At 56.9% G+C, this 17,544-nt stretch overlaps 1 protein-coding gene across 1 annotated transcript; it reads right to left on the bottom strand.

Moving 5' to 3' along the window:
• Positions 1–7,909: 7,909 nt before the first annotated feature.
• IQCN (IQ motif containing N) lies at positions 7,910–16,991 on the bottom strand. Its single transcript, XM_037028791.1, has 5 exons — positions 16,045–16,991; positions 16,000–16,001; positions 15,591–15,958; positions 13,545–15,434; positions 7,910–8,839 (listed from the first exon to the last, which is right to left on the bottom strand). The coding sequence occupies exons 1-5, from the start codon at positions 16,989–16,991 to the stop codon at positions 7,910–7,912; spliced, it is 4,137 nt and encodes a 1,378-aa protein (XP_036884686.1).
• Between the last annotated feature and the right edge of the window lie 553 nt (positions 16,992–17,544).

Here is a 17,544-nt window from a genome sequence, read left to right as displayed (position 1 = left end):
ACTAGTGTTAAGAATGGGTTACTAGTCAGTTTCTAGTTAACTAGTAGTCAGTTACCCAGATAGGGAATATCTGAGGAGAAGCACCAATATCTGAACCAATTCAGATTTGGTCTGAGTCTCATGTGACCCCCCACCCACCCCAAGGAGAGCAGTGGAGAAAGTCAGATGTTTGGGGGGCAGCTGGTTTGGGGGTGAAGCAGAAAAGACAGATTGCAGGGTCGACAGCACCTGCAATGGGTTTGATGAGGAGGTGGTCCCCGAGACTCCCAGGATCCAGCCTGCTGCCCCTCCCTCCTTTGAAGCTGGGTGAGGCCAGGATGGGGCATCTCAGAGCTGCAGGCTGAGAAGGGGAGGAGCCTTCTGGCATCACAGCTGCAGCATTCACCAGTCTGCCTCTCCAGAATAATTGCTTTCCTGGTTGAGAGGCTGGATGGAGTGAGGACCAAAGGCCTGGGTGGCGGGGAGGGGGGCCTGGACAGGGAAGGGCTTGGAAAGAGGCTGAGAAGCTGACTTGATTTGTCCACCCTGGAGACTCTAATATGTGCTGGCCCTGGCTGCAACCCCATGTCCTGCCTCTAAAATGAACCCTACATCTGTCCCTTGCCTGCTCCAGTGGCTCCCAGCGACCCTGGAACAAAATCCACACCCCTCCTGGCAGTCCCTGAGGCCCCTCATGGGCTGGTTCCTGCCCCCGCCCCCGCCCTCCACCCTCCAACCTCCCCACCCCCACTTTCTTCCATCTCCTCTCATTCCACGTGCCCCAGCCTCACCAATGCCTTGTTGCACCTGCTCCTTACACCTGCCTCAGGACCTTTGCAAGGAGCTGTGCCCTCGGCAGGGAATACCCGTCCCCAGCTATCCCCAAGGCTGGCTGCTCGTTTCATCGGTTCTTCAGCTCAGTCGTCACCTCCTTAGAGCCCTTCCAGCCCAATCTGCACAGCCTCACTCACATCCGCCCTCCCCCCACACTTTGTTTTTCATCTTAATTCAACACCTGTCTCCCCAGCACTAGGCCAGGCACACAGCAGGTGCTCCGTGTACAAAGGGAGTGACTGATGCTGTAAACCGACTGTCTGGGGGAGTGCCAACAGGCCCCCACTTTGCGGAGGAGGAAGGTGTGGCTCAGAGATGGGGTGTGGATAAATGTGTTAGTGTGTGCGGGACTTTGCCTGCTGCCTCATCCTGACCTCTCTCAAGCCACACAGTTTTCACCCACTTTTTTTTCACACAAGAAAATAGTCCTGGGGCCTGGCTGGTGTAGCTCAGTGGATTGAGCTCAGTGCTGCGAACCAAACAACCGCGGTTCGATTCCCAGTCAGGGCACATGCCTGGGTTGCAGGCCAGTTCCCATCAGGGGATGAATGAGAGGCAACCATACATTGATAGTTCTTTCCCTCTTTTCCTCTCTCCTTCCCTTCCCCTCTAAAGATAAATAAATAAAATCTTTTAAAAAATAAAATAGTCCTGGAGAGGTCACCAGCCACTCAGGTGTCGGTGACCAGCCTGAGACCCAAATCCACCTCCTGCTGGACAAGCTCACTACCGAAATCCTACTCACTAGCGTCTTTTTTAAAAATCCTCACCCAAGGCTGTGTTTATTGATTTGAGGGAGAGGAAGGGAAGGTGGAGATAGAGAGAAACATCGATATGAAATGCAAACATTGATGAGTTTCCTCCCATATGCACTCCAAGCTCCGAATGGGAACTGAATCCTGCCCCAAAGGTGTGGTTTCCTTTCCTTGGAAAATTAATAATCTTACTTCTGGACCCACAAACTCCCTGCTTCTCCTGCCCCACTGGCCCCTTGCTCCCAAAAGCAGCGGCTGCAGTCCTGGGCTGGACACTTGGATTGAGTCTCAGGCTTCTAGTGTCTTCTCTGGGCCTTGGTTTCCCAACCTGTAAGTGTATCTCCAGACAGCTCTGGGTGTTTCCAAGTAGGGTGGCACTGGGCACCCCCCCCACCCATGGCCCACATAAGGCCACCCCCGACTCACCTCACTCAGCAGGAAGGAGAGCGCCGTTCTACTGCGCCTCATGCTGTAGGTGTCTCCGAACCTGGGGAGATGGATGTGAAACCCCCAGGCCCAGAAGTCCAACCACACCCCCACAGATGGGGAGATCACTCCCACATGCTGCACCTTCCCTGGGAGCCCACAGATGCTCGGCTGAGGCCTGGTCCCAGCACAGGGGCCCATGTGGGACACCCTGTGAGCCTCTCTGCAGGGGCCTGCATCCAGAAACAGGGGCTGGGTGCCCGCAAGCCCCCTCCTCACTCCCTGCTGGGTCCCTCTCAAGTCCCCTAGCCCTGGGTCCCATGAAGGAGACGTTTAGTTCCCAGACTGGCTCTGAAGGTTTGGAGACCTGAGCCCACCACTTGAGAAAGCCCCAGACTCACACAAGCTCTGCGAGGCCCAGGCAGGCTTGGCACCCACTGCAACCGCTGAGTCCTGTGACCGACCAGGGAGCAGGGTCAGGGAGGACTGGACGTGCCCGAGAGGGCGGTCCGGGGTTCCCCAAGCAGATCCCCTTAACGGTCTGAGCGCCAGGCCCAGAGTGTACACTCCTCCACACCACCCTTAGGACTGAGCCAGGAGGAGGTGGGCTGAGTGACCAGGAGGACAGGAGAACGTCACGTTATAAGAGAGAGAGAGTGGCCAGGAGGGTGACCAAGTGTGTGTGTGGGGAGGGGACAGGGTAGGTGGGTGTTAAGTTTCATCGTGCTGTGTTTGTTTACAAGAAAAGGAGGGAAATGGAAACAGAGCCAGAGAGGAAAAGCGGAGACAGATTTTGACAGAGAGATGGAGAGGGGGGCGGGAAAGGCAGAGAGAGATAAAGACAGAGACAGAGTGAGAGCGATAGAGGAGAGAGGCAGACGCGGGCAGAGAGACAGAGAGCAGAGAGGCGAACAGGGAGACAGAGGCACAGCTCTGACGTGAGAACGGGGTGGGGGGGTGGGTTACCAGCTTGAGGTCAGGACACTGCTCCACGGCAGAGCTCTCAAGGGTGCGGGGGCAGCCCTGGGGGCGCCCTGGCCAGGCCCTGCTGCCCCAGGCAGATCAGTGACCCCCTCTGGTCATTCACACATCCACAACAGTGGGGGCTAGAGCTGCAGCTGAAACCTGGACCCCCAGGAAAGCTGATGAGGTGCCGCGCCTGCGGAAGGAGCTCCTGCGGGGCTCCAGCCTCCTGAGCAGCTCGAGTTAATGTTTCACCAGAACTGCCACCTGCTGCCCCCAAGAATCACTAGAGCATGACCTTCCCTCCGGGGGCTTTTTTTCAATGTTCTGGTGACCTTGACTCCTGCCTCCCGGACTACTCTAGTCACAGCAGAGTAAACTCAGCCCTGAGGGGGTGGCTCCGGGCCCTGGGCACGGCCAAGGGGCAGGGAGCTTTCGGGTCCCAGCTAGAGAAGCCTGGTGGTCCGGTTAAGGAGGGGAGTAGGCAGCAGGAAGAGTTCATTGAGCTTGTGCGAGGGTCCCCGGCCCCAGCCTGCCCCTCTGAGACTCGGTTTTCCCTCCTGTCTAATGGGATGGGGAAAGTGGGGTCCAGCTCAGACCTGGAGAGCAGGACTGAACGATGGGGAGGGGCTTTTGGACTCCCTGTTCTTTGCATGTTTCTGGGGCTTTCCTGCCTCCAAGCCTTTGCGTAGGGCTGTCCCTGCCTCCTGGAAATCCTTCCCCACCCACCGCCCGTCTGCCCCTAAAGACCTTAAGGAAAATCAACCAGAACTTAGCACTTGCTGGCTGAAAACGCCCCCATGGCACTCGGGTCATAACCCATACTCCTTCCTGTGGACCATGACACCCTTGATTGTCTCCCAAACACCCAAGTGCTTTTTCCCCAGGGGCCACTTCACTTTCTGTGCCTGGTTCTGGGACAGCCTCCTGGCTTTCCCCAGGAAAGCTCCTTCCCGCCTTTGAGGTCTCAGCTCAGTTATCTCCTCCCCAGAGAAACTTCTCTGCCTGGGCAGCAAACCTGGACATGCAGGTCACTGGGACCCAGCCCCAGCCAGTGACTATGGTCTTCAGAACCATCTGAGACGTCATCTGACCCCCTGGCTGTTGTCTGCAGGCCCCATGAAAGATGGAGAGATACAGACCCACTGAGCAAAACGGACACAGGCCACGACCAGCCCGCCTTCCAGGGTCACCTGGAGCCGAGGGGAGGGCGACCCCTCTTAAGGCCGTGACACACACAAGGGCCCAGAACCGTGGAAGTCCCTCCCAGAAAGCCGTGCTTACTTCCCCCTCTGCTTGCTGTCTGACCTTTTTAAAGTACATTTTTATACTTTTGCTTTTGAGTGTATTTGTCTTCAGGGATTTCATTTGGTTTGCTGTGTTTTCACAGCTCAGGGATTCTTGCAAAGTGAGAAAAATCTAGAAATGTTTGCAAACGCAGCGGCCTTCTGGGGATACTTGTGAAATTAGACACTTTGTGGTTTAAAAAAATTTTATTGATTGATTTTAGAGAAAGAGGAAGGGAGAGAGAGAGAGAGAAAGAGAGATCGATTTGTTGTTCCACTTATTTATGCCTTCGCTGGTGGATTCTTGTATGTGCCCTGACTGGGGATGGAACCCGAAATCTGGGGCATCGGGACAACACTCCCGATACCTGGCCGGAGCTGAAATGAGACACTTTGCAAAGATGTGTATACCCTCTGACTTTAAGCAAAAGATCATCGCACTTTGCATTTGTACTCTTCTTTGGACATTTTGGAGACAACATGTTAGTTTGACTTACAAATTTTTCTAGGTGCCTCTAAAAATTTTTGGCTTTTATTGAACCCAGGGGCCCTGGGGAGTCATACCCTATAATCTTCCCACCCTCGTTGCCTTCCCACTAGTGCCCCGTGCAGCCACTTCCAGGTATCCCACTCCTTCTCAAATGCACCAGACACAGTCCTACCTTAGGACCTCTGCACAGGCTGGGCCTGCTACCTGGGCTGCTCTCCCCCTAGGTAATTTCGTGGCTCCTCCCTCACCTCCTTCAAATCAAGACTTTTGCTGACCAATTTTTAAAATGTCAAACCATTTGCACTCATCTCCCTACCTCTTATTTTGTTCTATTTTATTCTTTTATAAACAAATTTGAAATTTACTTATAATCTCTCTTCCAACCCAGCTATGTCCCACAGCATGAGACACATGTTAGGCACGTGATAAATGTGCACGAAATGGAGTTCTGACCAGCTTCAGGCAATACTTGGGGGAGGGGGGGAGGCCCTTCCTTGCACATTCTCAGGTCTGTGTCTCCGCCTGGAGGCCGATCCCAGAACTGCAGACCAGTAACGCCAGCCATCCACACCCCCACAAACCAGACAGCCCCGGGCCCCAGGGCCACAGCAGTACCCTTAGTTGTGGCCAAGAGCAGGGAGGAGGACTCCATTCTGGGGCTGGGAGAAGTGGGCCTCCAGAGAAAGGTCAAGGAGATGGAATCAGGCAGCCAGAGTGGGAGATGGGGGTGAGCTCTGAACTGGAAAGCCAGAACTAGGGTGAGGGATTGTCTCTGGTTGTGGGGAGGTGGGCACCAGCCCTAAACTTGTGGAGCTGAAACTGGGCTTGCTGGTGGGGTTGCTCTGAATTTAAGGAGCTGTGGGGGGGGTCGTGGAGTCAGCCCCTGAACTAGGGGTGCTGAAATGGATAGTGAAGCCAGCCTGGGGGCTGTGGGAGGGGCTTAAGTAGTTGATGGAGGTTTTCACAGAACTAGGAGGGCCGTGGCTGGAGAGAAAAAGCACTCCAAAGTCTGAAAGTTGAGGTCTCAATCTCTTTCCTAACTTCTGGAAAGAAAACACCAGAAGGCACACGGAGGGGATGATTAGGAACAACGGTGGGTGGCTTCAACCCCAGTCCCCTCTCTGGGTGCTTTCTTTCCCTAGGAGGACCTGGAGGATTTAGTACAGTGGGAAATGAGGGGCCATTGTTTGAAGCTCTTTGTCTGAAGCCCCTCCCAGGCACGGAACCCAAGATCCAGGCTGAGAGTGGGTAAATATTTCTTGGGCCACATCCCACAATTACTTCCTTCCCAGCCCCAGGCTGCTGGGCACATTAGCTGCTTGCAAGTTCATTCACCAATCTCTCCCTACCCCACCCTGTCCACTCTGCCCTGAGTGGATCTTTTTTTTAAAAAGATTTTATTTATTTACTTTTAGAGAGAGTGGAAGGGAGGAAGAAAGAGAGGGAGAGAAACATCAATGTGCAAGAGATACAGAGATACTTCGGGACCAGGACTGCAGCCCAGGCACGCGCCCTGACTGGGAATCAAACCAGCGACCTTCCACTTTGCAGAACACCACCAACTGAGCCATGCCAGCCAGGGCAAGAGTTCAACTTTTGTTGAATCACTATATTGTACACCCAAAACTAATATAATGTATATCGACTATAACTTAAAATAAATTTTAGAAAAAAAGTTGTTCAGTTCTTCACCCTTAGAACCATCTTATAGGGCAGTAGAAGAAATTAGGTGCCAAGAACCTCTCCTGGGAGCCACAGATGCTCGGTGACCAGGAAATGAGCCCTTGTCCTCCCTTCCCATGGTCCTGGGGGCTGGTTAACAGAAATGGGTTTTAAATGGAACTCTAACTGGGTATGAGGCAGGCACAGCCTCTTACTGGCTCTGGTTAGGCTGCAGTTAGAAGTGGCAGCCTCAGAGTGGACGGGGCGGGGGGGCTTCAGATGTTCTCATGAGCCCCCCACCTTGCTTCTGGGAGGAGCCGCCTCTCTGGGGTGGGTGGCTGGCAGACCAGTGTGGCCTGAGGAAGGGGCCCAAATGCCAGGTGTGTAGCTGGGCAGAATGCACCCCTCTGGCTTTCTAGAAGCCCATCTTCTTCCTCACCTGTTCTCACAGTAGGGGTGTCAGCCAAGCAGAGACATTTATGTCGGGTTGCAGCAGCAGCACCGGAGTCAGCAGCAGAAGTGGCGGTAGCAGCTGGGAGCCCAGCAGTCCAGTTTGGGGAGGGTGAAGGGCAGGCTCTGCACGGTGTCAAGAGTGGCCAGGTGCGTGGCCAGCTGGCTGCTTTTTACACCTGCACAGGGGAGAGGTGGAGGTGGAGCCTCTGGAAAGGGGGCCTATGGGGCGGTGCTACATTTCTCAGGGGTACCATACTGGCCCCATTTTCCACTTGGACCCCCATCTCACCTAAAAATCCTACCTGAACCATGACACCGAAGCTGTGAGATTCTGCCCATCCTTTCAGGACACCCCTGCTCCTTCCAGCTCCTCTCTCCCAACAGCCCCCACCACTCTGTGGCTCCCTCCATAGCTGCCCTAAACCCATGCTGTCGCCTCTCTGCCCTTCCTCCAACCAGGCTGCCCCCTCTGCATGCTTGCAGCTCCCTCCCCCCTCAGTGCCCCGTCCCTGTCCCTGGCCCATGGGCTGGGAACATCTCTGTCTAGTTCTCTCTTACCCAGACTGGATCACCTTGGAGATAAGCCCAGCCTCTCACCAAATTCGTACATGGCTGGAACCCCCAGAATTTCCTTTAAAAAAAAGGCACCATGCACTCACCCTTAGGATTTTTTAGGGCTAAGGGACTCGTGGTGGCCATTCTGGGCCAAGTTCTCAGACACGGGCTTCTGAAGTGCATTAGGGACACCTTCCATCTAGATACTGGACACCACCCCACCAGTCAGGGACAGATTCAGCAGCCATACTGGAAGCCCCTGACCTCTGGGAAGGGCTTGGGTTCCCATCTCAGACACAGACTATGGGTGCCAACTGTGTGGTTGGAAGTTTAGGGTTCCCCTCCCAGTCCACAGTGTTCTAGATTCCACCCATTCCCCCCACACCCATACCCACGATAGCTGTATGAGCACAGGCAGACCAAGACCCCGGCTGGGGAGGGCTTTATTCATTAGACCAAGACAGCCACATGGCACCTCCCCTGCTGTGACCCCACCAGGCAAGGTCCTAGACTCCTGGCCATTGCATGTTCTGTGGGCTGTCCCACGCCACTGGCCCCAAGAGTGCATCCGTGGTGAGGGAAGCCCGGGTATAGTGGCCGCGCCAGGTGGCTTGGAGCATCTTGGCTGCTACCTTCTGCTGCCTCAGCCGGCGACGCACAATGAAGCCCCTCCAGGCAGACTGGATGATGACAGCGGCCTTATTCTGGCCAAGGGGCTGCCGCCGAGGGCTCTGGGGAATCAGCTGGGTGCCACAGCCCCGTGACATGCCCACCTGGCCTGTACTGCCCTGGCCCATGCCCTGTACCACCCTCGTGGGCAGCGTTTGGCCACACATGTGGCATGTGCGAGAGCTTAAACCCACGAGCATCACTGCACTGGGCGGGCTCCCCAGCTGGGGACTCAGTGACTGGCAGAGGGTGCAGGCCTTCAGCTGGCAAGACTGGAAGCAGCGGTGTTGGGAGGTCAACTGACCCCTGCCGCCCACGCAGGCCCACGTGGCGGGGAGCAGCATTTGCTGGGCTCGTCTCCGTCGGGTGAGGTAGCCTCGCCATGTGGCCTGGATGATTGTGGCAGCTCTGCAGAGCTGGGACAAGTTCCGCCTCGTGCGGTGGCCTCGCCAGGAAGCCTGGATGACGACGGCCCACTGGTGCCACACCCTGATGGTACGACGCACCAGGTAGCCACGTGCACATGCCTGTATAGTGATCACGGCTTGCACTATTATCTTCTCCACAGTCTGCACCGAAGCTACCAGCTCTCCCAGCCGTCTTGGATCCACCGCTGCCCGACGGCCCGCGGTGTCCCACGGCCCAGTGCACTTGGTTGGTGCCCAGGCTCCGCGGGGGGCCTCACCACAGTTCACGGGTCTGACTGCAGCACTGGGGACGGCGGGCTTCCACTCTTGGCCACCAGCCACGCTGGCATCCACGGGGCCCTGTAGTACAGCAGAAGTCAGGGGTGCCCTGTGACTGTCCACAGAAGCAATGATGCTGTGGAAATCCTGAGGTCCCTGTAGTGACTCCTGGTTACAAAGGGGCCACTGGGGACCACCTGATGAAGATTCAAGAGGTATCCTTCTAACCCTGTGGCGCAACCCAGGGATGGCCCTGTTGTGAGCCAGGTCACCAGTACGGATAATGGGCTTTATGTCCAGCAGTGAGCCCATGGAGTTTTGGGGACCTTCCTGTGTGGGGCTGGAGGCATGCTCCCCAACCTGCTGGGTTTAGCACAGAACTGTTTAGCACTCCAGAGACAAAGCCACCAGCCGTGGGCCTGGAGGACTTTCCAGAGCCAAGGAGGTCGTGGTGGCTGCCCTGAGCCAGTTGCCAGACACTGACGCCTAAAATGCACTGGGGACAGCTTCCACCCGGACGCACCAGATGGCACGCCACTGGCCTCAGACAGATACAGCAGCCTATGTGGGGCCACACGGATGGCCCTGACCTCCAGGAAGTGCTTGCGGTCCCCATCTCAGACCCTAGGTGCAAACCGGATGCCACGGAACTGCCATGGACCAGCTTGGGTGACCCTGACACTACAGTAGAAGCCACCCACTCATGGGAATGTCTCCAGGGCACATGAGAAGCCAAGGGGCTGCAGAGGACTTTGGCAGTGACCGACAGGTTCCAGGGGACAATGGGAGTGACCAAGGGGCTCTGGAACACAATGTGAGCCACTGACACCTGGTGAACCAAGGAGGGCCCTGTGTCCATAGGCACATGGGGGCCCCATGAGAAGTCACAAAGTGGGAACTAAGTGCCCCCCAACTGGTTGCTGACTTCTGCTGCAGAGTTGGGGTGACACAGGGTCCATGACACTCATCACAGACCTGGCTCGGCTGGGAGCCACCTCCTCCAGGGGCAGCCTTGGGACTTTGGGAACAATCTCGTCCTCTGCCGGGAATTCATGGCCATAGTGGACAACAGGTGCCTGGGGGCTCTCGGACACCCGTGGGGCTACCAGATGGACTCCCTATGGATCCGGACCCCCAGGACAGAGCCTTGTTCAAGTCTTCCAGTTTCACATGGCCTGGCTATCTTATTCCAATGGCCATTGTCCCAAGAGGGTGGCTCAACTGTGAGGCTTTTTGCAGAACCGCAGACACTCCTCCGCCACCAGCCGCTAAGGCATGGGGATGAGCCGGAGCCACACTAATGGCATAGGATGCCGGAAAGGGAACTGTAGACCCCTCCTCAGCCGGGGCTCCGTGGTGAGGACCAGGGGTGAGTCCAGTGGGTGTGGACCCCTGGGGAAGGCTGTAGGCCATGCTTCCATGAGGGGTGGACTAGCTACAGTAGCCATGGACCTCAGAACTAGGCCCTGACTCAGTTCCCCTGTCATAAGCACCCTAGAGACCATAGAACCAGAAGAGACATAGGGGCCCATCTCACTTGCCACTGAACCTAGGAGCAGGTTTGGAGAGGTTAGACCAGCAGAGGGTCTTACAAAGAGACCTCGTTTCTTCCCATCAGCACCAGGTGCTATAGTCAGTCTGGAAGGCACGCCACTCACCACAGAACCCAGAGGGAAGGTCCTGGTCATGCCACCAGCTGTGAAACCTGGAGGAAAGCTCTGGGTCACGCCCCTGATCACAGAACCTGGAGAGAGGCTGTGGGACACGGCACTGGCCATGGGATCTGGGGGAAAGCCCTTGCCCATGCCACTGGTCACAGAGCCCAGAGGAAGACCGTGGCCCATGTCACTGATCAGGGAGCTTGAGGGTAGGATCTGAGTCACACAACTGGCCGTGCAACCTATTGAAAGCTTGGGGGGTACACGACTAATCACAGAAAGACTCTGGCCCACACCCCTGATCACAGACCCTGTGGGGAGGCTGGGGGCCACGCCACTGACCACAGTACCTAAGGCCGTACCTGTGGTCATCCTGTTGGCTACAGAACCTGGCACCAGAAGACTGGTCATGCCCATCACAAGCTCCTGGCTGAAAGCATTTGCTTGTTGACTGGATGTGGTGGCTGTGGACACAGGAGGACGCTGGAGGTCCATAGGTACTGGGAGATCAACACTGGCCTGAGATACACCGGGGCCCACACTGGCCAGGGAGCATTTGGATGGACTCAGACCAGTCCATTGGGCGCTAAAGGCTGAGAGAAGCCAGGGCCCACCCCTGTGGCCCGTTCGTGAACCCAAGGGGTATCTGTCACAGAAGCCCAGGATGCCATGGGAGCCATGCCCCTGCCCACCTGAGGTTGCCGTGGGCCCATAGCAGTTGCCACACTTCCCTGGCACATATTCTGAGGGAATGGCAGGAGACATGGGTCCCTGAGACATGCTTGGGAAATTGCTATCAGCCAGGGTCCCTCAAGATACATCTGGGAGCCTGCCAGCAGCCACAGTGCCCTGAGATGTGCCTGCAGCCAGGCCCCTGAATAGAAAGCCCTGAGACATTCTGGTTCCCTGGCCTAGACAAGAGTCCTCTCCACGGCCCACAGAGGTTTGGGGTTGAGACGGTGACAGCAGAACATTCTGTTTTGCTTGGACACTTCCTACCAACACCAAGTGGATGATGAAGCGCAGGGGACATCTCCCTGGGCCTAGGGGCCTGGAAGTTTGAGGTCACCGCATGCTCCATCGGATGACCTGGACATGGATCTGCTCCAGGGACCAGAGACAGCTGGCTCAGCCCCTGGCTCACGCTGCCAGCCCTCCATGGGTGTGGTGTATTTGGGGTGACTCCAGTCAGAAAGGGCGAACTGCACAGGCAAGGGCCACTGCGTTCACCCTTGATGATGGTAGATCTGAATTCACCTCAGGGGCCCAAATTGCCTAAGTGGATGACCGACACCACTTATCACAGATGGCTGACCTAAGCTGGGGGCCATACTTTTGCCCGTATCTGCGTGGGCTAGGCTAGGGGTCACCCCGCTGGTCATAGGTGGCTGCGCTAGGCAAGGGAACATTGGCATTAGATCGCTGGCCTAGGCTGAGGGTCACCTTAGAGGCCATAGAAGGCTCAGTTAGGCTGGAGGGATCCTTACTGGATACAGAGAGCTGGCCTGGGTTTGGGGCCACCTTACCGGCTACTGATGGCTGGGATAGGCTTGGGATCAACTTATTGGTCAAAGCTGGCTGCTGACGTGAGGGAGGGACCACATCGCCTACAGGCAGACTTCGCTTCAGCCCTGTCCTGTCGGGTTTCCGGCACAAGCTACCTTTCGGGCCCATGAAGTTTTGGCTTGAGGACATGCCCCTCTTATCCTGATTGCCTGAGCCCCAGCGGACCCTCAAGGTCACGGGTCACGTGACTGGACACTGAGCTGTGGCGCAGGGTGGGGATCACCTCTAAGGCTGAAGAGGGCGGGTGGTGCAGGTTTTGGGGTCATGTGCCCATGGCCTACTCTCTCCATCTCTTCCAGGTCCCCAGGCCCCTGGGACCTCCTCATGGCCTCCACAGAGAGGAGTCCCCATCAGAGCTGGCTTGCTCTCTGGCCTCCTCCTTCACCAGACCGACAGCCCTCAGGCTGGCCACAGATGGGGAGGAGAGGCTGAGTGAGCAGCACAACGAGTTCTGGGAATTACTCACATTTAGGCCACAGTCTACACCCTGGGGGAAGCTTCTGGCTCGGTCACTGTGTGAACCCTGTGGCAAACGAGTAGATGACCAGTCACCAGCTGCTGTGGACACCATGCTGTGGGCACGCATGCCAGAAATGATACCCTGTGTTTGATTCTTCTCCTGCCCAGGGATGGCTGTATGGAGAAGGGTGGGCTTTAACCAACTTCCTGGGGAGGCTTCCAACAGCCCAGCTCCTTCCCGACTCTGGAATGCCCCGTGATGGCCAGGAACCATGGAGCCAGGCAGAGGGCCGGGGTTCTGCCACAGGCCTTAAGGGTCGGAGGTTGGGTCAGGGCCCATTGCTCACTGTGGAGGCCCTCGGTAGACCTGAAGTCACCTTGTTGACCATCTCACTACTGCCCAACAAAGGCCCATTTATGATTTAGGGACTGAATCCTCTGCGTGGTCTCTTCAGGGACCATGAATGGGTGTTGCAGACTTTTGGCTGCTAATGGCCAACACACCCCAGGGGTCCCCCAGGTGACTCCAGAGGGTTGACAGCAACGAGCAGGGACCCCATAGGCAGTGGCACACTAGTGGGAATGGATGGCCCTCTTACCACCTGTAGAGCTGCCAAGCTTGTCTGGGGCCACCCTGCCCTCCCGCAATGATGCCAACAGATGTGGGGCCACCCTGCTGGCCACATGTGGCTTGTGGGAGCTTGGGGCCATGCCACCAGCCACCAATGACCAGCTGGTGCTTGGGGTCATGCCATTGGCAATGAGCGGCTGCCACAGCTGGTGGGGCAGCTGCAGGGGGAGTGACCCGGGCAAATCGGGGCCTGCATCACTTGCCCTGGGCTTGAGATCTGATGCCAGTTTGCCAGCTCCTGGGTGCGAGCAGTCCCTGGGGAGCCCCATCTCCCATGAGTGAGGTCCAAACCAGCAATCGGGGGAAATTGAAGAATGGTGGTGATCACCCTACTGACCAGGGAGGCTCCCACCAAGACCACGGACAAGCAGGGTGTCCCCCCAACCAGGGCCCCATCCCCCATTTCCTCCAATAGCCCAGCTGGCCAGCCTGTGACAAAGCTTTCCCAGGCCCCACCCAGGGGAACCCTGACCTTGCTGGTCTGTGGTCTCGCACAGCCCAGGGTGGGCCCCCATGCAGCTGATGGGCTCCCCCTGTAGGTCACCTCCACTGGGGCTGGCGTCACCATCATCCCACTTTCCAACGTTTTTGAGGCAGCCTTAGGAAGCATGAGTCCACTCCTCAGGGCTGCCTGAGACAAGGACTGGCTCAGGATGACACCCAGCCCACCCTGACACAGGGCCTGGTTCAGGGTGGCCCACTCCTCTTCTGTCAGGGCCTTGGTGAGCATATCCCCCAGTTTGCCCTGCATAGCCTTAGTGAGTTCTGCCCTCAGCTCTCCCTGGGACAGTGCACGGGACAGTGTAGCGCCCAGTTCGCCCCAGGACAGTGCCTTCACCAGTGCTGTGCCTAGCATGCCTTGGGGCAGGACCTTGGCCATGATGGTGCCCAGGACCTCCTTGGACAGGGCCTGGTTCAGTACCGCTCTCACTTCCCCCTGGGAGAGAGCTTTTGCCAGCATATCACGGAGGTCCTCCTGAGAACCCAGCACAGCGGCCAGCTCAGCACACAGTGAGGCAAGCTGGGAGGCCACCAGCTCCTCCTGACAGGGTGCAGCTGGGCTGGTGGTTAATGGCTGGGCCCAGGTGGTCCCGCTGTCACCACAGGATTCAGCATTGCACGTGGGGTGTCCAGTGGGTGCCAGCAGAGGTACCAGCATGCTCTGGGTCTCAGAGGCCTCCTGGTGTGGGCCCTGGGGGGCTTTACCCTGGGCATAGCCATGGTCCGGGAGCTGGGTCGGTCTGTCCTCTGGCTTAGCTCGGGACAAAGTGCCAAGAGGGCTAGACTGTTGGCAGGGCTGGGCAGAAGCTTTGAACCCAGCTAGGGGTGGCTGGGACTCAGTCTTGACTTCTTCAGGGGTCTGATGGGACGTGTAGGGGCACTTGGCTGTTTTGGGGACCAGTGGCACTTGGGACTGGGCCTTTGTCAGCCTGGTTGGCAGATCTGCTTGAGACTGAACCTTTATCACTCCTGTGGTCAGATGCGTCCGGGACTGTGTCTTGGTTGGACACGTGCCCTGATGGGCGAGGGTCGGGGCTTTGCTTAGCTTGGCAGGTGGATGTGCCTGGGGTAGGGGCTTGGACAGACATGTGCCCAGATTTGTCTGGGGCATGGCTACAGACAGCTTGGCAAACAGATGTCCACGGGACGAAGCTGGGGTTGAACAGGTGGCCATCTGTGCCTGTGGCAGGGCCTTAGCTGGATGGGTGCCCAGCTGTGCCTGGGGTAGAACCACATTAATTTCTACAGGCATGTATACCTTGGACTGGACCTTCACATCTTTCTTCAGCTGTGCCTGTGATAAGACCTTGCTCCTGTCGTTGGCCACACTGGTGTTAGACATGGTTGCTGTTTTCACCTGTTTCTGGGAGAAGGCCTTGATTTTCTCGCCTTCCAAAGAAGGCCTAGACAGAGCCTTGGGAGTCCCAGCCCCCAGATGTGGTGGGGGGCAGTATTTCACTTTTCCCTCAGTCAAGTGTGAATGGGACGAGACTTTGACCATGCCCGCCGTCTGCCTCCCAGTCACCACAGCCTTGGCCTTTGGTCTATTCAGACATGTATGTGATGAGGTGTTAGGAATCCCAGCTGCCACAACTGCTGGAGGTGGAGCCTTCAGATTTCCAGCTGCAGAAGGGGGCTGGCACAGTGTCCTGAGGATGGTGGCCATCGAGCGTAACTGGGCTGGAGTCTTGGTGATCATGGCTGCCAGACGCGTCTGGGGAGGGATCTTGGTCATGGAGGCCCCTGGGAGTGTCTGAGATGGGGTTTTGGCCATCATAGCCCCTGGACATGTCTGCAGGGGAGTCTTAGCAATTGTGGCTGATGGGCACGTCTGGGGTGGGGTCTTGGCCATCACGGGCACCTGGCATGTTTGGGGCGGGGTCTTGGCCATCACGGGCACCTGGCATGTTTGGGGTGGGGCCTTGGGCATCACAGGGACCTGGCATGTTTGGGGCGGGGTCTTGGCCATCACGGGCACCTGGCATGTTTGAGGCTGGGTCTTGGCCATCACGGGCACTGGGTCTGTCTGAGTTGGAGACTTGATCATTGAAGTCAACAGGCATATCTGGGGTGAGATTTTGGCCAACATGGCAGCTGGTTGTGTCTGGGGTGCAGTGTTGGTCATCGAGGCTGTTGGTTGCACCTGAGCTGGAGTTTTGGTCATTGGAGCCACCAAGCATGGCTGGGGTGGGGTCTTTGTTATCATTATTGAAGGTACCGGGCATGGCTGGGTTGAGTTCTTGCCCAAGGTTGCTGCCGGGCATGACTGGAACAGGGTCTTGGCCACTGGGGCTGCTGGGTCTACCTGGGGTGGAGTCTTGGTTATTGTTACTGTGGGTGCTGGGCAAGGCTGGGGTAGGGTTTTGTTCATCATGGACGCCAAACCTGACTGGAGTGGGGTCTTGGTCACTGCAGTTGCTGGGCACATCTGGGGTGGGATCTCAGTTATGCTTATGGTGGACACCGGGAACTGCTGGAGTGGGGTCTTGGTCATCACGGATGCTTGACCTGTCTGGGGTGGGGCTTTGAGGACCTCTGCTTCCACAGGGCCCTGGGTCTGGGTCTGGAGGGGTCTGTGAAGTTCCTGGGCACACCTTCCACATGGCAGTGGCCCCAGGTCTCCTCTCTTGTTGGCTCTGGTAATCACTTGCTTGGTTTTCACTGTGTCACCTTCTGTGTGGATAAGACTGGTTAGCAGGAATGGGTGGCTCTTTGCATCTGGACTTGCTGGACATGGAAGTCTCATGGAGACAGTCTGTTGTGGCAGGAAAGTGACGCTTGGGCTTCCAGTGGTACCCGGAGGCTGCATGCCAGGATGTGGAATGCCTGGAGGCTGCTGCCGCAGGGCCAGATGGTGGGTGGAGGCAACTGAGACTTTAGCAGAAGGGGACTGGGTCTCCCTACTCACCATGACAGGTGGGGCAGGGAGGAGCTTGCCCTCCTCTGCAGGCTGGAACCGCACCTGCTGGGGGGGGTGGTAAGGGATGTCCCCCTCATCCATGTTCACTTTTTTCTCCACTTCCTTGCCAGACCGGAGGAGGCGCCTGGTATGCAAGCGTCGCCAGGCCTCTTGGATGGCTTTAGCTGCCAACATCTGGGAAATCAGCTTCTGCCGGAGCCGGTAGCCCCTCCATTTGGCTTGGATGAGGGTGGCTGCATGAGACAGCATCAGGTCCATCTCATCCACCAGGACGTTCTTGAAGGCCTGGCTCTCCAAAACGGCCCGGAGGCGTGGAATGTGGCCAGGCACCATCTTGCCCTTATCCGGCTGTTGCAGGGGGGTCTCCCTGGATGTAGGCTGCTCACACTGGGGTTGTAAACACAGTGTCCCCTCTCTGTCTTGAAAATCGGGGGTGTGCTGGGGCTGAAGGGAGCTCTGTCCACTGGGTAACAACTGTGACTGTGTTGCTTGCTGCATTGTCTTGGTTCCTAGGCTGATCAACTCTGCCTGTGGAGGGTGGCAGGCAGGTGGTCAGAGTGGAGTCGTGCAGACGAGAGGGGTCGTGGCTGGAGCAAGTGCTCATACTAGGACCTAGACCTTGTTCCTGGCACCTTGCAATCTTTCTCCCATTCATTGCAGGCCCTCTCTGTCCTGGCCTCTTGACCACCTGTATCTGGAACATATTGTGAGTACAGCACTGATCACACTGTTTGTGTGTGTGTGTTATGGTTATGTGCCTCTCCTAATTGACTATGAATTCCTAGAAGGCAAGAAACAGGTCTGAGTCGCTTCTTTGACCTCATCTCAGTCACAGGGTCTGGCTCCAGGCTGTGAATGGGTGGGTATTGGGTGAGTGACTAACTTGACTAATAAATGAATGGGTGAGTGAGTTGAAAGTTGAATGGATAGCCCTCGCTGGTGTGGTTCAGTGGATTGAGTGCAGGCCTGTGAACCAAAAGGTTGCTGGTTCAATTCCCAGTCAGGGTACATGCCTGGGTTGCTGGCCAGGTCCCTAGTTGGGGGTGTGCGA

This window comes from Sturnira hondurensis, unplaced genomic scaffold (genome assembly GCF_014824575.4).
Source record: "Sturnira hondurensis isolate 20B ecotype Veracruz unplaced genomic scaffold, ASM1482457v3 Scaffold0020119, whole genome shotgun sequence".
Taxonomy (NCBI): Eukaryota; Metazoa; Chordata; class Mammalia; order Chiroptera; family Phyllostomidae; genus Sturnira; species Sturnira hondurensis.
Note: the sequence above shows the minus strand (reverse complement) of the source record. Positions and strands in the feature narration are given on the sequence as shown.

Excerpts from the sequence above, each read along its gene's own strand:
- IQCN (XM_037028791.1), bottom strand. The coding sequence starts at position 16,991 with ATGCAGCAAGCAACACAGTCACAGTTGTTACCCAGTGGACAGAGCTCC. Across the intron at positions 15,435-15,590 it reads CTCCAACTCAGACAGACCCA|GTGCCCGTGATGGCCAAGAC; the intron begins GTGCCCGTGATG and ends CAAACATGCCAG. Across the intron at positions 8,840-13,544 it reads CGAGACCACAGACCAGCAAG|GGCCCCGTGGATGCCAGCGT; the intron begins GTCAGGGTTCCC and ends GCTGTACTACAG.